Source organism: Neophocaena asiaeorientalis, unplaced genomic scaffold, assembly GCF_003031525.2.
Source record: "Neophocaena asiaeorientalis asiaeorientalis breed wild unplaced genomic scaffold, Neophocaena_asiaeorientalis_V1.1 scaffold629, whole genome shotgun sequence".
In the NCBI taxonomy this organism is placed as follows: Eukaryota; Metazoa; Chordata; class Mammalia; order Artiodactyla; family Phocoenidae; genus Neophocaena; species Neophocaena asiaeorientalis.
Window position 1 is genome coordinate 8,255,815 of NW_020175468.1, and position 22,572 is coordinate 8,278,386.

A 22,572-nucleotide genomic window follows, 5' to 3' on the forward strand; every position below is an offset into this window, starting at 1 on the left:
TCCAGAGGACTGGGCCGGGAAGCTATGCTTGAACTGTAGATTAGGTGGGCGCGGTTAAAGGGGGAGGAGCCCGGGGAGGCCTGGGGAGAAGCCGATTGGGTGCTGGCAGGGGCGGAGCTTGCATAGAAATATAAGGTCGTATTGCGAGGCTGTGGGGAGGGGAACTGAGTGAGTGGGCGAGATCAAGGTAGGAGGGGCCCGGAAGCGGTGGTGTAAGGAGCCCGGGGCGGGGCCAGAATTGAAGCCCAGTAGTTTGAGGGTGAAGGGAGGCAGAACAGGGGGCGGGGCCTAGAGAGGCTGGGGAGAAGCTGAGTGGATGGGCAGGGCTGAGTGACGCCGTTGTGGGGTGGGACCACGAATACAGCCTGCTGGGAGGGAGGAGCTGGTGGGCGGAGCAAGCTAGGTGGTGGCGGGTTCTCTGCGGGACGAGCTGGCGGGCGAATTCCTGGTGTTCAACCCTTTTATATCTCACAGAGGGCTTCAGAGGCTGGGAGGTGGAGCACGGCGGGAATGGCTGGGCTGTGGAAAAGAACCTAATACTGGTGCCGGGCGCTCCTTCCCAGACCTGCTTCGTGACTTCTTTCGAGTGAGTGGCCCTTGATCCCTGGTGCGAGGGAGGGGGACTCTACCCTACCGTCCTCATCCTCACCCTCACCCACTTTCAGCCTCTCCTTCGCACATTCATTTGTTCAGTCAGTCAACCAGCTAATATTTGTTAAGGGCCTACCAGGTACCAGGCACTGTTTTACATGTCAGAGACACAAGGAAAATTCAGAAAGATCAGGAACCTGCTCTTTTTTCATTTGCATTTTAGATGTAGGGTTGGGGAAGCCATTAAACGCACAAACAGTAAAAAAAAAAAAAAAAAAACATAATAAACATTTAGAGGGCTTACTCTATGCCAGATGCTTTACATGTAAATTTTTAAATCCTGGCAATAACCCTATGACACAAATACCATTATTATAAATGGTGGATCTGGGATTCGAACCCGGGTAGTCTGACTTCAGAGCTTCTGATGGTGATAAATGCTGTGAAGACATAAAAACAGTTTGATTGGCTGATTCTCTGTATCCTCTTACCCCATACCCATTTTCCTTGTGCCCTCCCCCCACAGTCAACCATTCTCGTGGCATCTAGCTTTCTAGTAGTTACCAGTATATTAGGGGTGACGGGATATCTCATTGTTATTTTAATTTGCATGTTTCAGTTTACTAATAATTAAACATCTCTTCATGTGCTTGTTAGCTTTTTGGATTCCCTCTTTTGTAAGTTGCCTGTTCATATTTTCTATTAAGGTTGATATCTTATTCTCATTGATATACAAGAATTTCTTGTATATTCTAGCTGTCAGTCCCTTGTCCATCCTGGACATTACAGAAATCCCTCACTCTACCATCTGCATTAACTATGTCCATGGTGTTATTTGGTATTTACATATGATCAAATTCATCTTTTTGCTTTAGAATTTGTTTTTTGAAATTTTGTTTAAAAAATCCTTCCCTACCCTTAGATCCTAACAGTGTTCTCTTATACTCTCTTCTAGTAACCTCATAGTTTTATCTTTTACATTTAGATCTTTAATCCACCTTGAATGTGATGTTCGGTAAGGATCCAGTTTTCTTTTTATCCCCCTCCTTATATTGAGCCAGTTTTCCCAACACCATCTACTAAAGAATCCTTCCCTTCCCCCATGGAATGGCGGTGCCACCTCTATCATTTATGAAGTTCCCATACAAACCTAGGTCTGTCCTTGAACACTCTGTTCAGTTCTGGTCAATTTATCAGTTCTTCTGATAAATCACTACTTCTGTTATTATGGCACATTGAAATTCGAGGAGAAGGACTGTTTACAAAGGTGCAGGCAGAACACAAGAAATACTACAGGACTCTAGGCTAGTAACAGTAGGGGGAAGGGACCTTACCACCCCTAGGCCTGGCAGGGGTAAGGGGAGGAAGCAATTACCGAAACATGAAGACAGAGAAGGCTGGGAGGAGAGGGCACTGTGGAGAGGGCCCTTTCGTTGAGAAATACAACAGTCCCACGATGATCCCTTGGGAGGGAGCCAGGAGAATAAATACCCTGATTTCACTCTCTTCTCCCTTCTATCTGCTGCTGGAGCTTCCCATTGGCTGACCCAACAGGAAGTAGAGGGTAAGGGAGACCCTTCCATACAGGCAACACAACCTTAGACCATGGGCCTCTTGGTGCTTGAGGAGACCCCAGAATTCTCTGCTCAGATGTCTAGTATGTGGGCCTCCATTTGTATTCATGTCCTGGTCCCCACAAATATTAGGGGCAGGCCTGCATACAGTCAGCCTCCTGGAGTCCACAGCAGAGTGAAGGGTGGAGGGGATCTGAGAGGCCAGTGGGGTTGCACAGCCCATCATACATCTTGTCTGGTAGAGCAACCCTGATGGGCTGCTTTAGACAGGGTAGTCAGGGGAGGCTTCTGGGAGGAGGTGATTTCTGGGCTCACTTGAATGATGGGACTCTCTACCCCCCCACCCATCCTATCATCCCCCCTTCCTAGATGGTGCTTCAAGAGGCAGCTTGTGGACTTGGTGATGGAGGGTGTGTGGCAGGAGCTGCTCGACAGCTCCCAAATCGAGATCTGTGTGGCCGACTGGTGAGTGGAGAACCCCCCGTAGTGGCAGCAGTTCTGCAGAAGGGAGTCATTTCACACCCCCATCAACTCCACGGGCTGGCACTGCTACTGTACCCCCTTCATAGTGAGGCTGACAGAGGGGAAGCGATGGTCTCATAGTAGCAGAGCCAGGGAGGGGCGGAACTTTGGTAAGCCCAGAACCCCCAGATTCCTACACCCTCAAGCTCCTCCCCAAGGTTGTGGTTCCTTCCCAGAACACCATTACCTCCCCACCCCCCTCCATATACACCTGACCCAAAGCCTCCTGAATCTGCCCCCAGGAGCACCCAGGCTCTTCCCCCAGGCCCTGGCTCCACCCCAGGGGCACCTAGGCTCCTCCCCCTAGTTTCCCAGGCCTAACCTCCTCAAAGTGCAGGGAGGCCAGACCTCAGTCGCCCTCCCCAACCCAGAAACCTGAGCGGGTGGTGAGGCTATCAAGGCTCACTGCCACCCGGTAGGTGGGGTGCCCGGGAGAACTGCGGCTGCATCTACCGGCTCCGGGTCCGCCTCCTGGACATGTACGAAAACGAAGTGGTCAAGTTCTCGGCATCACCCAACCCGGTCCTTCAGTGGACTGAAAGAGGCTGCCGACAGGTGGGTCCAGACTACCTTCCCTGACCCAAAGGCACACCCACCTCTCACCCTGCTCAAATTCTGCTCTCAGCACTGCTGGGTATCTATAACAACAGCTAACAATCATTGAACCCTTATTACAGGCCTGCCCAAGAGTTTCACCCATTAATTCATTTCATTAGCACAATGGCCTCATTGTTCAACAGACATTTTTGAGCACCTACTGTGTGCCTGCTATGCTCTAGTTGCTAGAAATGCAGCAGTGAACCAAAGTCCTTGCTCCATCCCCATTCTAGAGTTGGGGAAACTGAGGCATGGGAGGTTAGGTGACTGGCCCGAAGTCACCCTAAAGCGTGCAGGGCCTGATTCAACCCCAGGCTGGCTCCTGAGCCTAAACTGTCATGGTCATCATACCTCACTTATCAAAGTAAACTTTTAGGTGGTCTTTTGGTTTCCATTCCTGATCTCTTCCCACCCACCCCCAACCCAACACACAGACTCAGCATCCAGAAAGCTCCTATTTTAAATTTTTTATTTATTTATTTATTTATTTTATTTTTTTTGTGGTACGCAGGCCTCTCACTGCTGCGGCCTCTCCCGTTGCAGACCCGTGTGCCACAACTACTGAGCCTGCAGTCTACAGCCTGCGCACCTAAAGCCCATGCTCCGCAGCAAGAGAAGCCCGAGTACTGCAACAAAGAGTAGCCCTCGCTCGCCGCAACTAGAGAAAGCCCGCGTGCAGCAATGAAGATCCAACACAGCCAAAAATAATAAATAAATAAAATAAGTTTATTTTTATTTTATTATTATTATTTTTGCGGTACGCAGGCCTCTCACTGCTGTGGCCTCTCCCACTGCGGAGCACAGGCTCCGGACGCGCAGGCTCAGCGGCCATGGCTCACGGGCCCAGCCGCTCCGCGGCATGTGGGATCTTCCCGGACCGGGGCACGAACCCGCATCCCCTGCATCGGCAGGCGGACTCTCAACCACTGCGCCACCAGGGAGGCCCATAAATTTATTTTTTAAAAAAGGTGAGTCAGACCACGGATCTCACCTGCTTGTAACCCTTCCGTGGCTACATCTCAGAGCAAAAGCCAACAGCCTATCATGCAGCTATAAAAAGGAATGAAGTACAGATTCACACTTCAACATGCGTGAGCCTTGGAAACTGTGCCAAGTGAAAGAGGCCAGACACAAAGGGCCACATATTGTATGACTGCATTTATATGAAATTTCCAGAATAAGCAAAGCCATAGAGACAGAAAGCAGATAGATTACTGGTTGCCAGAGGATAGGGGGAGGGAGGAATTGGAAGTGACAGCTAAGGGATTCGAGGTTTTCTTCCTGGGGTGATGAAAATGTTCCAGAATTAGATAGTGGTGATGATTGCATAACATTACGAATACACACACACACACACAAACAAAAAAACCACTGAATTGTACAGTTTTAAATGGTACGTTTTATGTTAGGTGGATTTTAGCTCAATTTAAAAAATTAAAGAAGATTAAAAAGCCAGAAGCCAGGGACTTCCCTGGCAGTCCAGTGGTTAAGACTCCACGCTTCCACTGCAGGGGGCGTGGGTTCAATCCCTCTTCAGGGGAACCAAGATCCCACATGCCGAGTGGCGTGGCCAAAAAAAAAAAAAAGCCAGAAGCCGAAGTCCTTCTGTGGCCAATCTCAAAGGCCCCACACGATCTGTCCACTACCTCCCTGACCCCATCTCTTACTTCTCCCCTCACTCTGCTCCAGGCACACTGCCACCTCAGGGCCTTTGCACTGACTGTTCCTCTGTCTGGAACACTCCAGATCCCCACTTGGCTCCCCCACCCCATCAAGTCTCTGTCATCTCAGTGGGGCCCTTGCTTTACAATCCCACCCTCCTGCAGTATTTTCTCCGCCCTTTCCCCCATCTGTCTTCAGCGTCACAGTCTAGACTCTCAGCTTCGCCAGGATACGATCTTTTGGCTGCTTTCTTCACAGCTATATCCCCAGCGCCTGGAGCAGGGCCAGGTACCTACTTGGTGTTGGGGAATATCTGTTGAGGTTGCGGAGGAAGAGAAGTCCATGGAGCCTCACTCCCTCACTCTCCTTCCCTGCACAGGTCTCCCACGTCTTTACCAACTTTGGCAAGGGCATCCGCTATGTGTCTTTTGAGCAGTATGGAAGAGACACGCGTTCCTGGGTGGGGCACTATGGTGCCCTCGTGACCCACTCCAGCGTGAGGGTCAGGATCCGCCTGTCCTAGCTAACCAGCCTGATCCGGCCTTCTGGGACAGACCGCCATCTGCCAGACACCATCATCAATCAAGGTCGGCTCTGCGGCCACGAGCCGGAGGATGCCCGAGGACAGTGGGGGTCCCGTGTAGCCTGTTCCCGGAATGTTTCCAGTGAACCCGACTTGCTGCTGCTTCAGCGTGGTGGCCCCCATGCTATTCGAGAAACCAGGGATCCAACCAGGCTGGTCACTTGCTTCCCCAGCTTCCCAGGGAGAGTGTCAAAGAGTAACTCAGAGACCTGTACGTTACTTGCAGATTTTTTTCTCACATGTGTGGATATCAGTTGACAGACTGAGTCAAAAAACAAAGGCCAAACCAGGATTTCAAATAGAGGAAAGCTGCTGACAATCTTGGACAAGGACTCTTATCAGCATGTTTTGGGGGCAAGGTGATTGCTGGCAGGGAGCAGAGGTCCTTGAGGGGACCAACAGCGGCCTCAAAGTGAACTCTTCCTGTTGTTTTGGGGAGTCTCTGGGATTTGGCAGTGGGGCCCGTGCAACCTCCTCCAGCACCACGCCCATCAGCACCTCCCCTCTGGGCCAGACTGGTGCCATTTCTTTCAGAATTTCTGAGGCCAGTTCTGCGCTGACCCCCAGACTGTATCCTCCACCCCCACCTCCTGCCCCTGCCTCAGGGGCAGCTCGCGTCCTGTCAGGCGACAGCCTCCTTTTCTCCACACTTGAGCCCGCTTGGAGATGGACCCCAGGAGCAAGGCATGCTGTGAAGGAAAGCTCTCCTTTCCCCAACTGAGCGCAGCCAACAAGCTCGCTCAGTAAAATCGGTGCTAAGCATGAGGTGATGGGGGATTTTTGTCTGTAACTGATGCACGTGTTTGCCCCTAGCTCCGATCCTAAAAGGCCCTGTGGGATGTTTCCAATCGTGAGAACTTCAGGTGTGCTAAGTGCCGTGCAAGAAACAGAGGTGGGCTTTGAGAACCCAGAGACGGGCTACAAGGGCTCACCCAACAGCTCCTGTGCCCGATCTCAGCTGTTCTCCCAGCAGCTCTCACGGAGGCACTGTCATCACTGCCATTCAGTCCAGACAGAGACGGGCTCAGAGTTTAAAAGGCCTGCCCAGCGTCACCTGGCAGCTCTCACGGAGGCACTGTCATCACTGCCATTCAGTCCAGACAGAGACGGGCTCAGAGTTTAAAAGGCCTGCCCAGCGTCACCTGGCCAGGAAACAGGGGAAGCCGGACTTATACCAGACATTGGGTTCCAAAGCCTGATGATACAAGCTCAGCTCCCAAATTTTCAAACCTAACATGGCCAAGCACATGATCGCGTGAGGGCAGCATCACGCTCAGTGCCATTTTCCAAGGGAGGAAACTGAAGCCAGAGGGGGAAGCAAATATACCCAGAGTCACAGAACAAGAGGTGAAGGCAGGATTTGAACCCAGGTGTGTGTGAGTCTGAGAATAACAGAAGAGCAGCACACACCATTAATCCTTGCAACACCCCTTCGTGGCCAACATTACAATTACTGCCACTTTTCAGATGAGGAAGCTTGACAGCAGGGCTTTCGTGCCCAGGCCCTCAGCCTGCAGGAAGGGGAACTGGGCCTCAGTGCTGCCCACTAACTCCAAAGTTTAAAACAGAGTGGCCACTGCATGTGTTATACACATAAAGCACCCAGTTTAATCTTCACCAAACCCAACAAAGGCGATACTGCAAGTGGAGCTATTTTTTTCTGCAGGAGGAAACTGAGGCCAGAGGGGATGTCGGTGCCCAAGACCACACAGAGGGCAAATACCATGCAAATACCACAAGGGGTTGGGGGGGGGGCGTGTCTCTGTGTTTATTGCAACCCCTTCCCAGTAGATGGCACTACAGTGTCTCGTCCCAGCAGAAGAGGTCCCTGGCGCCAACATGGAAACCAAGGGTGTTGGGAGAGGGGCGCCTTTTTTCTGACTCACACCCAGGACCACTATGGGTTAAGGGTGGCCCTGATGGAAGAAGCGGCCAGGCTTTGAACCACGACCAGCTACTTCTAGAGTTGTACTAGCTTCCCAAGGACACTGCAGGGGCCCCGAGGGGAAGGTTTTGTTCTGCGGTGATCACCCACCCGCCGTGTCCCGGGGGAGGTGGGGAGGGAGTCACTTCTTCTTCTGCACGTGGCCACAGTCGTACTTGCCCCGCACGACGGTGAGCTTGACGCCGGGCAGGTCCTGCGTGCGGCCGCCCTGCACGAGCACGATGTGGTGCTCCTGCAGGTTGTGGCCCTCTCCGGGGATGAAGCAGACGGCCTCCCGACCGGTGCTGAGCCGCACGCGGCAGCATTTGCGGTTGGCCGAGTTGGGCTTCTTGGGCTTGCGGATGAACGTGCGCAGGACCACGCCCTTCAGCTGTGGCCGGCCCTCCGTGGGGCCCACTTTCGTAGGCGGATGCTTTGGAGGCCCCCGGCGGTGCATCTGGTTCAGGGTGGCCATGGGACGCAGGGCCCAAGGCCGCGGGGCCAGGGCTAGGCCTGGAGAGACACAACCGGGAGGGCCGCGGTTATTATCCCAGTGAACAGATGATAGCATCAGCCACTCCGCTCTGGTGTTCTCCGCACCGTTCCAAGCACTTCGCCAGGGTGCATTTGTTTACGGCTAGGGGTACTCATGGCTGAGAGTAATATAACATTTATGGAGTAACCACCACGTGTCAGGTCCTATTTTAAGCATTTTCTATGAATTAACTCATTTTATTCTGCAAAGAAGACATTAATTTTAATGCTGTTTAAACAACAATAAACGCAAACAGGCTCCCACTGGCTCCTACTGTTCTATACATTGTACCTACGTTAATTCATGCTGCTCCACAGCGACCCCAAGGGGTATCCCTGGGAGGTGTCACTCCTCCTCCTCCTGTCGCACCCTCTCCTATCCCGGTGAGCAGATCCTATCAACTGAACCTTCACAACTGATCAGAATCCCTTTTCTCCCTCCCCCATGGCATCCACCCTCGTCCTGTCCATCCCCGTCTCCCACTGGACTCTCCTGTCCTCCTTCCTCCTCCTCCCAGGTCTCCTGGCTCCTACTGTCTGCTCCCCACTCGAAGCCACAGGGACCCCATGGACACCTGTGTCAGATCACATCCCTCCCCTGCTCAGAGCCCTCTTGTGGCTCCATCTCAGTGAGGGTAAGAGCCAAATTCCCCCCCGGGGGCCCACGAGGCCCCATATGGTCTGCGAGCTATTTCTCTGACCTCATCTCCTCACTTGCCCCCTCGTTACCCCTGCTCCAGCCTCAGCCTGTGTCCACAAACACATCAACAGAAAGGAGGGCAGTGTGGCTGCAGTGCAGTGAGAGGAAAGGCAGGTGGGGGAAAAGGGCAGGAATATGGTTCTAAGGTAGATGACAGGATGTGCTCATAGACAGGAAATAGGACATAAAAAGACTCAACAAACATCATTTGATGTTTGTGGAAGAACTAGGTTCATAAATAAAGTGTCCCTCTCAGTGCCTGGCGTGTAGTAGGCTCTTGAAAAACATCAGTTGGGGACTTCCCTGGCGGTCCAGTGGTTGAGACTCCACGCTTCCACTGCAAGGGTGCAAGGGGCGTGGATTTGATCCCTGATCAGGGAACTAAGATCCCACAAGCCGTGTGGCTCGGCCAAAAAAAAAAAAAGGAAAAGAAAACGTCAGTTGAATGAATGACTTCAAAGTCTTGCTTGGATGTCTCACCCATGGGAAGTATTTAATATCATTTGCTGAAAAAAATAATTGACCCGAACTCCTGATACCCACCAGACGCCTAAATGCTACTTCCTACCTCTTGCCCTTGCAACCCCAGCTCCGCCGAAACTCGGGACTATGGCAGAGGGACACAAGTCCCAGGGGAAATAACCCTCACGCAGCCTCGTCTCTGCAGCCCAAGCCCCCCATTTACCATGATTTAGGGACGTGCGGAGGCCACGGAGAAGGCCGGACCAGGACATCCCGCCGCCTGCAGCGTCCCTGTGTTAGGGGATAAGAGACTCATTAAGCAGGGGGAGGGGAAAGTGGCCGTAGTCGGGGGAGGGTCCAAATTCTCCCCATCCCACTCTCGGAGCCTTCCGGTTAAATCTAAGGAATTTCCTCTCACTGTAAAACCACAACCCCTAACGCTGCTAACAGAAAATCCCTCCGTAAATTTAGTCTTGCTCTGAATAGTCTCTCCCAACCGCCCCCGCTCACAAACAGAAGGAAACTAGAAACTGAGAGGAGGTCCGGGAAGTTTGGAGGACCCGAGAACTCTGGCGACCTTACCGACCCTAGCCGGGTCCACAGACACGCCGAATCTGGTCTCTAGCACAGTCTGGGGATTATCCCGCCAGGGATTGGCTGGTTCTGCCTCTCCCGTACACTGAAGGGGCGGGGAACAGACGACGATTGGGCAACGACAGTGTCAATCTCGGTCAACTGTTCTCGCTGATCTTTTTTCTTGAGGCATGGGAGAGGGCTCACCCCCTCCAGGCTCTGATTGGCTAGTCCCAAGAATAGCTGCTTTGCAATTAGTCTAAACGCGTAGTGGGCGGGACGAAGAGTGCGTGACTCTTTGTCCCCCTTCCAAAATGGCTGCGTCCACAATGCGGCGCTTGTGGCCTCTGGTGGCTGCTCGGGGCCTGCGGCTCCGGCGAGGCTGCGTTTGCAACCAGAGCCCAAGGAGAAGTTTCGCTACGGAGAGACGAGACCGGAACCTGCTGTACGAGCACGCGCGTGAGGGCTACAGCGCGCTCCCTCAGCTGGACATGGAGCCGCTGTGCGCATACCCGGAAGAGGCCGCGCGCGCCCTGGAGCTCCGCAAGGGGGAGCTGCGGTCGGAGGATCTGCCCGCGATCGTGAGTGCGCTTGCGCTGGCCGGTGGTTGCGAGGCCGGGCCGCTTTGTCTATTGGCTGTTCGTTTTACGGACGAAATGGGTTAGCAAGAAACTCTCCAGCAGGGGGCGGTCTTATCGCAGGAATTTTAGTTCCTTCCCAAGTTTAGCCAACGTGTTGTACTTGGCACCTAACTACGTGCCAGTTAGCCAGAGTGCTAAGGCCCTACTGTCTAGATACCCATGATGCGCTTGCCCCATAAAGCGTGCTGGGTACCCACTCTGCGTTAGGAACTTACTGTCAGTGTCCTCTGTGCTTAGACCTCATGCCAGGCTTATCCTAAGGCCACGAAGGAAAATGGGGCACAGGGATGTGAATCAGCGGCGGGGGGTGTGAATCAGCGGTAGGGCCGGGGTTGCCTCTTGCCTTTGGAGAATGAGAGGTAGAGCTGTGCACCTACCCCACTGGTAGTAGGCAGTTAGATAGTGTTATTTAATGAATGAATGTGCTTTTGAACAGATATGTAGGGAGCACCCCTGTTATGTTCCAGATGTTGAGAATAAGGCAGTGAATATTATTAATAATAATAAAGCTAGCACTTATATAATACTGCATGCTGGGGAACTAGAACCAGGGTCACCATACTTCTAGACCCTGCTGGGGTGCTGAGGATGATAGGGACCCCAAATCCTCCCAGCCCTCTCTTGGGCCCCCCTACCATCCTATTTTAAGTGCTTTACACAGATGAGTCTCATTTAAATTTCACAACAACTTTATGAGGTGGGTACCATTATTTCCCCTGTTTTATCAGAGGGGAAGTTAAGGCTCAGAGAAGTTAATTAAAAAAGAAAAACTAGGAACTTCCCTGGTGGCGCAGTGGTTAAGAATCCGCCTGCCAACGCAGGGGACACGGGTACAAGCCCCGGTCCGGGAAGATCCCACATGCCGCGGAACAACGAATCCTGTGCGCCACAACTACTGAGCCTGTGCTCTAGAGCCAGCGAGCCACAACTACTGAGCCCATGTGCCACAACTACTGAAGCCTGCGTGCCTAGAGCCCGAGCACCACAACAAGGGGAGCCACCGCAATGAGAAGCCCGCACACGGCAAGGAAGAGTAGCCCCCTCTCGCCACAACTTAGAGGAAGCCTGTGCACAGCAACGAAGACCCGACGCAGCCAAAAATAAATTAAAAATTAATTAATTTTTCAAAAAAGAAAAACAAAAAATATATGGCAGTTCCTCAAAAAATTAAACATAGAATTACCATGTATTCCAGCAATTCCACTTCTAGATATATACCCAAAAAGAACTGAAAGAAGGGACTCAGATATTTGTATGCCCATGTTTATAGCTGCGTTAGTCACAGTAGCCAAAAGGTGGAAGCAACCCAAGGGTCCACTGATGGATAAATGGATAAACAAAATGTGGTAAATACATACAATGGAATAACATTCAGCCTTAAAAAGGGAAGGACATTCTGACACATGCTACAACGTGGATGCACTTTAAAGACGTTATGCTAAGTTAAATTTGCCAGTCACAAAAGGGCAAATACTGTGTGATTCCAGTTGTATGAGGCACCTGGAGCAAATTCACAGAGACAGAATGTAGAATGGTGGTTGTCAGGGGCAGGAGGGGAGAAAGTTTAATGGGTACAGAGTTTCAGTTTGGGAATGTAAAGAAGTTCCAGAGATGGATAGTTACGATGATAGCACGATGATATGAATGTACTTAATGCCACTGAACTGTACACTTTAAAAAAAATTTTTATTGGAGTAGTTGCTTTACAACGTTGTGTTAGTTTCTGCTGTACAGCAAAGTGAATCAGTTATACATATACATATATCCACTCCTTTTTGGATTTTTTTCCGTATAGGTCATTACAGAATATTGAGTGGAGTTCCCTGTGCTATACATTAGGTCCTTATTAGTTATCTATTTTATATAGTGTGTATAGGTCAGTCCCAATCTCCCAATTTATCCCTCCTCCCCAAACTGTACACTTAAAAAATGGTTAAAGGACTTCCCTGGTGGCACAGTGGTTAAGAATCCACCTGCCAGTGCAGGGGACATGGGTTCCAGCCCTGGTCCAGGAAGATCCCACACGCCACGGAGCAACTAAGACTATGCGCCACAACTACTGAGCCCACATGCCACAACTACTGAAGCCCATGCACCGTGTGGAGGCCGTGCTCCACAACAAGAGGAGCCATCGCAATGAGAAGCCCTTGCACTGCAACGAAGAGTAGCCCCCGCTCGCCGCAACTAGAGCAAGCCCACATGCAACAATGAAGACCCAATGCAGCCAAAAATAAAAGAATAAATAAATTTTTTAAAATACTTTTCTAATTATTAAAATGGTAAATTTTGGCGGTTGGATTTACTCCTCGCCATGTCTTCTCACAAGACTTTCAGGATCAAGCGATTCCTGGCCAAGAAACAAAAGTAGAATCGTCCCATTCCCCAATGGATTCGAATGAAAACTGGTAATGAAATCAGGTACAACTCTAAGAGAAGAACCAAGCTGGGGCTATAAGGAGCCTCACATATGAAGTGGCGCACGTTGTCAGAACATCACTAGTGTCTGGAACAACTGCCTATGTTTGATGCTCTCTCCTCTTTTCTTGATCTTTCCTCACCACTGCTCACTGTGTAGCTCAGTAATAAACATGTGAACCTTTTGTTGGGAAAAAGAAAAACAAAAGGTAAGTTTTATGTATATTTTACCTCAGTTTACTAAAGTGCTGGTTTAGAGACCCTAAGTTAAATTTATAACCCACAAATGGATCACATTCCAAAGCCTGAAAAACACTTCCTTAGGGCATAAGTATGGAGAGGAATATGGCGTGTGGCTTGTCAGGCAGTAGCAAGGCATGCAGTTTGTTCCTGGGGGCGCTGGGGGCCAGGGGTGCTCTCAGGCAGGAGAGGATTGTATAAGAACTCTGGCTGGACTGGAGAAGGTGAGTCTGAAGGCCAGGAGGCTGGCACAGGGCTTCTGCGGAGAGATGATGGGATCTGGGGTGGGGCAGGAGTGGGGAGATGAGGAAGGACAGAAAGGTCAGGACGTGGTACCTGGCTGTGGGGCTGGGGTGGAGGGTGGGCATTAGTGGGGCTGTCCCTGAGGAGGAGCAGATGTGGGGGAGATACTTTTCCCAGAGTCACTCTTGCACACGGTGAGCTGGGAGGTGTCCAGGAGACATCCAGGGGGAGCCACCAAGTGGGTAACAAACCATCCTGTGATCTCCCTCTCTCCCCTCTGGCTTCCCCTCCCCCTTCCAGGGAGGTAGGACAGTGTTGCTTTCACCATTTTGTCGAAGGGAAAACTGCAGCCAGAGAGGACAGAGGGCTTTGCTCGGGGATCTGGGCTCACAGAGGGACTCCACAGCAGTAGGTGTGCCCAAAGAGTGAGGGCTGGAGGGGGCTGCGTCTCTCCCGCCCCTCCTGACCCTCCTGACCCCCCTGGGTTGGTGAGTGCAGGTGTAGCTGCCGTGGCCGCGCCATAGGACAGAGGCCGTTTTGCTCTCACATGAGAGTCAAGAGGTAAATGCGGCTCAGCTCCATGTCCCCCAGCGCCCAGGTCCTTTCATCTTCTTGCTCTGCATCCCTTAGGGGGTTGTCCTGTTCACCTCTCCTCAGGGTCCGTCGTCCAGTCCAAAGGGAGTGAGAAAGTCCAGTATGGGGGCTTATCTTTAAGGAAGCAACTCAAGAGTGACACCTACCACTTCAACTCATGTCCCTTGGTCAGTCTTGGGCCCACAGACACATGTAGCTGCCCGGGAGGCTGGGAGTGTGTCTTAATTCTGGGCAGCTGTGTGCCTGGCTAAACATCAGAGGGTTCAAGTACTGAAGGGAAGGAGGGGAGAATGGCTACTGGGGGACAGTGAGTGGTCTCTACCTCACCCCACTGCTGGTCCAGGGGGCTGAGGGGACGAGGCTCCAGCCAGAAGGGGCAGGGGACAGTGGCCGCTTCACATCTTTCCCTCCTGTGTCCACCCCCAGATCTCAACATGGCAGGAGCTGAGGCAGCAGCGGGAGCAGATCCGGAGCCTGGAGGAGGAGAAGGGGGCCGTGGCTGAGGCAGTGCAGGCCCTGCTGGTGAGCGCGGGGGTCCTGGGTGGGTGGGGTGGGGTGGCAGGAGGATGCCTCTGGCTGCAGGTAACAGGAACCCAATTTATGGAACGTGAAGGATGTGGACACTCATTATGTCACACAACAAGCCACCCAGGGCCAGGCATCCCTGGGACTGATGAATTAGCAGCTCTCCCCAGCACCCCTAAGCCAGGTTCCTTCCCTCTCTCTCCACCTGCAACTTCACCATGTTGATTTGACCTCAGTTGCCCCCTCAGGGTCCCAGGGTGGCTGCCGTAGTACAGCGTCTCCTGGCATGTCTCTGCCGGAGGCAGAAAACAGGACTTCTCTGGCTTGAGTGCCTTTTCCAAGAGCAGGGAGACCTTTCCTGAAGCATCCAGCAGAGTCCCCTCATGTCTCATGGGCCCAGACACCCCACAGCCACACCAGTCAATGACAAGAGGCAACCTTGGCTGGGCCCACGTTCCCTGAACTGCAGGCTACCCAGGGGAGGGTGAACTGAGTCAGGGACCTCTGGCTAGAAGGAGGAAGGAGGGCAAATGGTCTTGGGTTAGACAGCCAACAGCATCTACCACAGGGGGCTGAAGAGCAGCCATCGTAATAATAGCAGACACGCACACAGCCATCGCTGCCTGCCAGACGCTGTCCTAGGTGCTTTCCTCACTCTTAACCGTCACAGCTCTGTGAGTCAGGAACAGTACAAACCCGGTTCTACAGCTGAGGAAACCGAGACCTCAAGAGGTTAAAATGTGCCTGTCTCACAGCTAGGAAGCAGGAGAGGTGGGATTGGCACCCAGGCATTTGGGCAGCTTTTCACCACTCTCCCAACCCTAACTACATCTCCCAGTGACCTGCTTTGTCTTGCCAGGCCCTGGGCTACACGCATCGCAGGCGAGCAGCCAGTGAAAACAACAAAATTGATCACAGTTCATGTTCAGTGAGCACTAGCTCATCTTCTCAGGAAGCCAGGCAACAGCCCTACCAAGGAGCTCCTGTTATCAGCCCATTTCACAGACCAGGATACCAAGGCTCAGAGAAGGGAAGAGATTTGCCTAAGGGCACACAGCTGGTAGGCACCCAACATTCAGACCCAGATCTGCCTGATTCCCTCTGGTGCTCAGGACCACAGAAGGTTCAGAGTATCACAGACCCTCGGTCTCAGGCCTCCAAATGCATGCTCACAGACTTTACCATTCCGAGCCTCAGTTTTCTCCTCTACAAAACGGGGATCACGTTGATGTGTGAAACTCATGGAGTGGGTTATGAAGAAATAGGATCATATGAGAGTCCTCTGCACATGGCCAGGCATGAGACAGCACTCAATAAATGGAGCTGCAGGCATGATTACTATTATGTTACCTTGCCTCCTCCCGGCTTTACTGACAGAGAAACTGAGGCACAGAGTGGAGGAGGGTCCAGCCAGGCACTGGCAGAGCAAGGAATTCAGATCCCCTGGCCCTGACCTTTCACCCCTCCTCCCCATCCCCAGCTTCATCAACCTGATCACCCCCTCCTTCTCTTTTCTACAGGTAAACCAGGACCACAATCAAGTGCAGCAGGTACTCCAGGGAGTTGATATCCTGTCCCTGGTGAGGGGTGGGCAGCAAAGATCCCATTATCAGCCATGAAGTCTCCATTGTATGTGATAGAAAACATAACTCAAATAGGAGTAAGGAAAATAACATCAAGAGGCTCTATTGATTCATGAAACTAAACAGACTGGCTTCAGGTACAGCTGGATCCAGGTCCTGGCCCATATTTGCTTCTGCTTCCTTCTTATTCCCAGACCAGCTTTCTCCCCTTGGGGCAAGGGGAGGCAGGGTCTGGTGCAGAGAGGACCATTTTCCTGACAGCTCCAGACACAGCCCTGGGGCTGATTCTCATGAGTTCGTCTTGGGTCATGTGCCTGTCTTTAAGCCAATCACTATGGTCAAAGCAATGGAATGTTCTAGTAGACCAGGCCAGAGTCATGTCCCTGTGGACATGCCCTGTGGTGGTGAGGGGAGGTTCCTAGAAGGAAATACAAGATGTTGAGTGAAAACAAGCAGCAGCAGACATCCACCACAGAGGTTGTGCTAGCTGGGATCAAGGTCAAACTGGTTGAGGGACCCCACCCGCTCCGGGGCTGACCCTGCCTGCCCCACTCCCAGGACCCCCAGTATCAGAGTCTGCGGGCACGTGGCCGGGAGATCCGGAAGCAACTCATGCTCCTGTACCCCAAGGAGGCCCAACTCGAGGAGCAGTTCTACCTGCGGGCGCTGAGGCTGCCCAACCAGACCCACCCAGACGTGGTGAGCGTCGCGCTGGGCAGCGGGGGAGGCCAGGGGTCCGCCTAGTGCCACCTTCCCAGTGACACCCACTGTTTCCCTGCAGCCCGTCGGGGACGAAAGCCAGGCCCGAGTGCTCCATGTGGTTGGAGACAAGCCAGGTGGACCACAGCCCAGGCCAGGGGACCCCAGGCTGGGGGCGGGGGCTCCTGGGGTCTGGGACCATGGCTGGAGCCTGTAGAGCCCCAGGGCTTTCTCATTTCTCACCCTGTCTCTTATGTGTGTGTGTGCGGGTACACGTGTGTGTGTGTACACGCACACATGTATTTGTCTTTTTTTCCTCCCCCCTCTCTTTTCCTCTCCTTTTCTCTCCCTCCCTCTGTCCTCCTCTCCTTCTGCTCTCTCTCTAATCCTCTTTCTCTCTGTCCCTGTTCCCTGTCTCTCCTCCCCCTCTTACCTCATTGCTTTTCATCCGTATATAGCTTTCTCCTTCCAACCCCGGGGCCACCTGGAAATAGCTGAGAAACTCGACATCATCCGTCAGAAGTGAGCCCCCCTCCCAGCCCCCATCGCCCAGCCCTCCCAACCCAACAGCTGGCTGCCGGCTCCGCCTCATTGGGCTCAGCATGGGATGTGGAACTGCCAGGGCCTTGCCCGGCATGAATGTTTGATGCCTGGCCCCCCGCCTGGCAGCTGGGCCTCTGCCCCGGGGTGCTTGAGTCCCCCTCTTCCCCCACCAGCCCTGGCCCACGTGCCCCCGCCTGTCTGCCCATCTGTCTCCCAGGCGTCTGTCCCACGTGTCTGGCCACCGCTCCTATTACCTGCGTGGGGCCGGGGCCCTCCTGCAGCACGGCCTGGTCAACTTCACACTCAACAAGCTCATCCACCGGGTATGGGCCTGGATGGGAGGGTTGCCTGGAGGGGGTGGCATTGAAGCTGAGCTCTGAAGGCTCAGGGTGGAGAGGAGGGGGTGACCTCTGCTCCAGTCACTGTTTTCAGAGCTTTACATGTATTATTGACATATTTAATTCTTAGGGCAACTTTACGAGGTGAGTGCTATTATTATCCCCTTTAAAGATGGAGGAGGGAGTAACTAGCCAGGGTCTCCCAGCTAGCGTGTGGAGCCGCGCCTGTGACCACTGCCCCTCACTGCCTGCTTGCAGTGTACAGGGAGTGTTGGGGAAATACAGCATCTGTTGAAACTGGAGGGGTCGGCAAGGGATGAATGCAGGGGATGTTGGCCATGGTGAGGGACTCAGACATTTCCTGAGGGCACCGGGGAGCCACAGAAGGCTTTCAACAGGGGAGGGACATGGTCAGATCTAAGTGGTATATCCAAGTGAGGAAACCAGGAAGCACCAGCAGAGGGGGCCCCAGTGACAGGGGCCCAGGACCCCAGGTCCAGCTCTAAGCCCACTGCTCAGGCCTGCCTCGATTTCCTCTGAAGTGAAATGGACTTTGGAGTGACACGGGGGAGCCATTGGCCCACCCTGCAGCGTCCTTTCTTCAGGCCTGAGCTTGGGGTCTGGTGGGGGTCCTGGCTGTGCTCCTCACCCCTCCCATCCCCCCTCACAGGGCTTCACCCCCATGACGGTGCCAGACCTTCTCCGAGGAGCTGTGTTTGTGAGTGAGGACTCTGTTCCCCATGCCCAGCCGTGTGTCAGGCCCCATTCTGAGGGTTCCAGGTGGAGAGACCAGCCTGTCTCTCCCGAGGAACCTGCCCTGGGGCTGGGTTGAGGGGGTCAAGCCATAACAGGGAGCTCAGGGTGATTCCAGATGCTTTTAGGGGAGGAGCAGGGGTTGTGACTGCAGAATGGGGGCCACCCAGGTTACCTGACCCCTGACCTCTGTGGCCTGGCCTCCTCCCCAGGAAGGCTGTGGGATGACACCAAATGCCAAACCATCCCAAATTTACAACATCGACCCCTCCCGCTTTGAAGACCTCAACCTGGCCGGGACAGCAGAGGTGGGACTTGCAGGTGAGTTCCTACCTGGGGGCAAGAGTGGGGTGAGGACACCTCCAGTGTCCTCAGAGCAGGAGGGGATCGAAAGGGGACAGCCGGGAGCCTCCTGGCGGGTGATGGCTGCACGCCCAGGATATCTCGGCGACCCCAGGGCCTACGTGTACAGTTGGGTAGGTTGTTTACTGCAGTGGTACGGTGAGGCTCCAGCCACGTGTCCTGACTTGAGGCTGCGTCTGCTAGAGGGACACCTTTTCTAATTCTCACAAAGGTTTCCTATGGCTGGCTGGATGGTGGCCTTGGCTGACCCATTCTGTCCTCCTCTCCTCCCAGGCTACTTCATGGACCACTCTGTGGCCTTCAGGGATCTGCCAATCAGGTGATGCCCAGTTCCTTTAGACCTTGTCCCCACCAGTGACATTCCCTCTCCTCTCCCTGACCCCACCTACCCTGCTCCCCCCAGGATGGTTTGTTCCAGTACCTGCTACCGGGCGGAAACAGACACGGGGAAGGAGCCGTGGGGGCTGTATCGGGTGCACCACTTCACCAAGGTTGGCATAGCTAGGACTGGCAACAGCCCAGCGCCCCAGCCTGTCGAGCCCAACAGCCTAGCGCCTCCTGACTCCTGTGCCCCCCGCCCTGCCCCAGGTGGAGATGTTCGGGGTGACAGGCCCTGGGCTGGAGCAGAGCTCGCAGCTGCTGGAGGAGTTCCTGTCCCTTCAGATGGAGATCTTGACAGAGCTGGGCTTGCACTTCCGGTGCGGGGAGGGGCCGGGGGCTGAGGTGGGTGGCAGAGGATGGGGGTGAGGGAGGAGGGAGGGAAGGGCTGGCTAGGTGCTCCCCCATCTTGAAAATCCTCACCACCTCTTCTCCCTCTGCCCCCTTTTGCCTGTGTTACGATTATATATAGGATGTCCGTCTACCTATCAGTCTGTAGAATCCCGTATAGGATCGTAATGGCCGCATAAGCTGCGCAGGGCACTCCAGTGTCAAGACCAGGCCCCTTCCCTCCTGTTGCTCCCCATCCCTAGGGTGCTGCCTCGTCTGCGTGGTCCAAGATGGCTCTTCACCCTCCAGGGGGCGAGGGCACACCCCTTCCCTTTAAGGGGGTGACTGGACGTCACAAGCCCCACCTCCTCGCACCCTGTCAGTCACACGGAGCTTTCAAGAGAAGCTGGGAAGGGTGGACTTTTATCTGGGTGACCCATTACAAAAACCTGAGGGTGCTCCCGTTACAGAAGGAAGCACGGCGATGGTGAACAGCCCACTCGGCCACCTCTTCCCCTTTGCCACTGTCCTCTACTTTATCCCTTGCATTTCCCTCTTTTGGCTGCCTCCTCTTCCATCGCCTCCCCTTGCCCCTGCCCCGCTCCTCCACCACCTCTCACCTGCTGGCCGTTGCCATGTCTTTCTCCTGGGCTGCAGGGTCCTGGACATGCCCACCCAGGAGCTGGGCCTGCCCGCCTACCGCAAGTTTGACATCGAGGCCTGGATGCCGGGCCGAGGCCGCTTTGGCGAGGTGAGCCCCCTGCCCGGCGGGGCGACAGGGTGGGAAAGAGGACCCCACCGCCGCCGACGGCCCATCGTCTCAGCCCACCCCACCCCCATGCCCAGGTCACCAGTGCTTCCAACTGCACGGACTTCCAGAGCCGCCGCCTCCACGTCATGGTCCAGACGGAGGCCAGTGAGCTGCAGTTCGCCCACACGGTGAGCCACACACCCTCGCCCACCCTCCTCAGTGCCCCGGCACCCCGGGCCCACCACCTCAGCCCCTCCCTGGGCCGGCCGGCAGCTGGGTCTGAGCGTGCCCCTCTCGCAGGTGAACGCCACAGCCTGTGCTGTCCCCCGCCTCCTCATTGCGCTCCTGGAGAGCAATCAGCAAAAGGTGAGGGGGCAGCGGGAGGATCTCACGCAGGGAGGCGGAGGCTGCAGGGCTGGCAGGGCAGCGGCCTGAGGCCTGCTCTCTCCCCAGGATGGCTCGGTGCTCGTGCCCCCTGTCCTCCAGCCCTACCTCAGCACCGATCGGATCACGACGCCCACCCACGTGCCTCTCCAGTACATCGGCCCCAACCAGCCCCAGAAGCCCAGGCTCCCGGGCCAGCCTGCCTCGAGCTGAGGACTCATCCTCGTTGGCCAGTAGGGTTGTCGCTGTTTCCTGGAGCTTAGGGGGTCGCTGGGCCCCTGGGATCTCTTGTCCTGAGCCATCCCGACATTTGCCTTCTTCATATCAGCTCCCCGCCTGGGCCCCTGGACTCCAGGGTCCACCACTCCTGTGCCCCTACTTCCTCAGGATCAGTCAGTGATCCTGTTGTCGTTGGAGCTCCCAGCCTGTGCTGGGAAGCAGTGGTTCCTCCAAGGGGACTTGGAGGTTCTAGGGATGGGGGAAGGCCTCCATCCCTCCTTTCTTCTTCCCGCCCTCAGTGCTTAAGAGAAATCCCCCAATAAATGGTGGAACAAAGGCCTTTGTGGGTCTGTGAGTTAGGGGGTGGCCTGGCCAACCTGCTAGGGATGCTGGGCTATTGCTCAGAGGTGCTGAATCCTCAGGGGGTCTGTGGCTGCAGGAACCAAGCCAGAAGTGTCCAGCATCCCCAGAGCACGTGGAGGGTAGCTTGAGGGCCACTGAGGGAATTGAGAGGATGCCGAGGCCTCTCCCCTGACTCTGGGACAAGTGGCACCTCACGTCCAACCTCCCCCCTCATTCCCCAGCTCCAGGTGGGGTCCAGGAAGCAGCCCAAACTCAGTGAAGCCAGAACTCACTCCTCCCCTAAGTGCCCCTGTCTCAGTACCTGGAACTGCTCTCCCAGCTCCTCAGGCCGCAGCCCTGAGAGTCATCCTCAACTATTCTCTCCTCTCCACATCCACATCCCGTCCTTCAGCAAACCCTGGCAGCTCCTCCTTCAAAATATTTCTAGATCCCGCCTTTGCCCTCTCGTCCCTGGCCCCTCCCTGGGCCTGTCCACTGATATCTCCCATTTGGAGAGTCGCGGCAGTCTGTCGGCCGTCTTCCTGCTCCCTGTCCTCCGCACAAGGCCAGAGGGACCCTGTGGACACCTGCGTTGGGTCACATCCCTCCCTGCTCAGGGCCCTCCTGTGGCTCCATCTCACTCGGGAAAGGACAAGCTGTCACCATGGCCCACGGGGCCCCACGTGACCTGCTCCCCACCTTCCTCTTCAACCAGCCTCTTCCCTGTCGTGCTCTGGCCACCCCCCAACCTGCCTTGCTGTTCTTATTCTCAGACTTATTCCCAACTCAGGCCTCTGCACTTGCTAGACCACTCCCTGGCTACTCTTCCCCTAGATCTTGTGTGATTGCTTGCATTTTGTCACTCAGGCCGTAGCCCAGATGTCACCTCCTCCGAGAGGACTTCCCTGACCAGCCTGGCCAAAGTAAAAACCCCAGCACTCAGCATCCATGCCGCTGTGCTGTGATGCACCGCAGCCTCCTTCCTTGAGTATTGTCTTTCCCCATTCTGAGATGTCTGCTCCAAGAGGCCAGGGAAGTTTGCCAGTAGCCCCATTCATTGTTGTAGCACCAGGGTCTAGAAGAGGACTGGGCATGTAATGGGCGCTCAATAAAAATGACTGGGGTGAAGGAGCTCGGGCCTGTGTAGTTCGCAGTGCCAAGCACTGCCCAAGCTAACATGTGCATTAACTTATTTAATCTTCCCCATCGAGCTGTGGAGTAGGTTGTCACCAGCCCTATTTCACAAGTGAGGAACAGGTCTTAGATTAAGCAGTTGTCCCGGGGCTGCGCAGCTGGTAGTGGAGGAGCTGGGACTCAGGTGGGGCCCAGATACAGCTCTGAGGAAGTAGATTTATGAGACCCACTTTCCAGAGGAGAAAATGGGCCAAGGAAAGGAAGGAGTTGCCTGAGGTTGGTCTGTAAGTGGCTGCCTCTGGATTCAAACCCAGGTCCCGCCTCCCAGTGGGGCCTTAAGCTCATCAGACCCTGTTTACCTGGACAGAGAATCCG

General features: G+C 54.3%; 3 protein-coding genes and 1 pseudogene across 8 annotated transcripts in view; 3 read left to right on the forward strand and 1 right to left on the reverse strand.

The window, feature by feature from the left end:
• Positions 1–5,624, forward strand: part of LOC112415363 (F-box only protein 17) — a 28,191-nt gene extending 22,567 nt beyond the window's left edge. The window contains exons 3-8 of one of the 2 annotated variants that reach the window (XM_024768289.1): positions 475–586; positions 1,577–1,606; positions 2,123–2,155; positions 2,535–2,630; positions 3,107–3,242; positions 5,326–5,624. In XM_024768289.1, the coding sequence (XP_024624057.1) occupies positions 475–586; positions 1,577–1,606; positions 2,123–2,155; positions 2,535–2,630; positions 3,107–3,242; positions 5,326–5,469 (551 nt within the window). In that variant the 3' untranslated portion in view covers positions 5,470–5,624. The remainder of the gene's footprint in view (positions 1–474; positions 587–1,576; positions 1,607–2,122; positions 2,156–2,534; positions 2,631–3,106; positions 3,243–5,325) is intronic. The other variant, XM_024768290.1, reaches the window with a different exon arrangement.
• A 121-nt stretch (positions 5,625–5,745) lies between these two features.
• On the reverse strand, positions 5,746–9,785 carry MRPS12 (mitochondrial ribosomal protein S12). 3 transcript variants are annotated; one of them, XM_024768291.1, is made up of 3 exons: positions 9,732–9,785; positions 9,373–9,440; positions 7,115–7,966 (listed from the first exon to the last, which is right to left on the reverse strand). In XM_024768291.1, exons 2-3 carry the CDS (start codon positions 9,419–9,421, stop codon positions 7,596–7,598), a joined length of 420 nt encoding a protein of 139 aa, XP_024624059.1. In that variant the 5' UTR covers positions 9,422–9,440; positions 9,732–9,785; the 3' UTR covers positions 7,115–7,595. The 3 variants fall into 3 exon arrangements, 2 of the variants coding, with proteins under 2 accessions (XP_024624059.1, XP_024624060.1); XM_024768292.1 differs by having other exon boundaries at positions 9,736–9,767; XR_003006305.1 differs by lacking the exons at positions 9,373–9,440; positions 9,732–9,785 and adding an exon at positions 5,746–6,583 and having other exon boundaries at positions 6,672–8,246.
• A 238-nt stretch (positions 9,786–10,023) lies between these two features.
• Positions 10,024–22,572, forward strand: part of SARS2 (seryl-tRNA synthetase 2, mitochondrial) — a 13,337-nt gene continuing 788 nt past the window's right edge. For 2 of the 3 annotated variants that reach the window (XR_003006304.1, XM_024768285.1), the window contains exons 1-16: positions 10,035–10,303; positions 14,282–14,377; positions 15,901–15,930; positions 16,522–16,662; positions 16,745–16,799; positions 17,121–17,184; positions 17,423–17,528; positions 18,214–18,261; positions 18,509–18,617; positions 18,933–18,978; positions 19,063–19,150; positions 19,248–19,357; positions 20,025–20,118; positions 20,214–20,306; positions 20,419–20,484; positions 20,572–20,735. Coding sequence is in view for 2 of the 3 variants with exons in the window: in XM_024768285.1 (XP_024624053.1) it covers positions 10,037–10,303; positions 14,282–14,377; positions 15,901–15,930; positions 16,522–16,662; positions 16,745–16,799; positions 17,121–17,184; positions 17,423–17,528; positions 18,214–18,261; positions 18,509–18,617; positions 18,933–18,978; positions 19,063–19,150; positions 19,248–19,357; positions 20,025–20,118; positions 20,214–20,306; positions 20,419–20,484; positions 20,572–20,715 (1,557 nt within the window). In the remaining variant the exon portion in view is untranslated. Of the gene's footprint in view, positions 10,304–14,281; positions 14,378–15,900; positions 15,931–16,521; positions 16,663–16,744; positions 16,800–17,120; positions 17,185–17,422; positions 17,529–18,213; positions 18,262–18,508; positions 18,618–18,932; positions 18,979–19,062; positions 19,151–19,247; positions 19,358–20,024; positions 20,119–20,213; positions 20,307–20,418; positions 20,485–20,571; positions 21,058–22,572 lie in introns of those variants that run through there. The other variant, XM_024768286.1, reaches the window with a different exon arrangement.
• On the forward strand, positions 12,675–12,818 carry LOC112415365 (60S ribosomal protein L39 pseudogene; annotated as a pseudogene).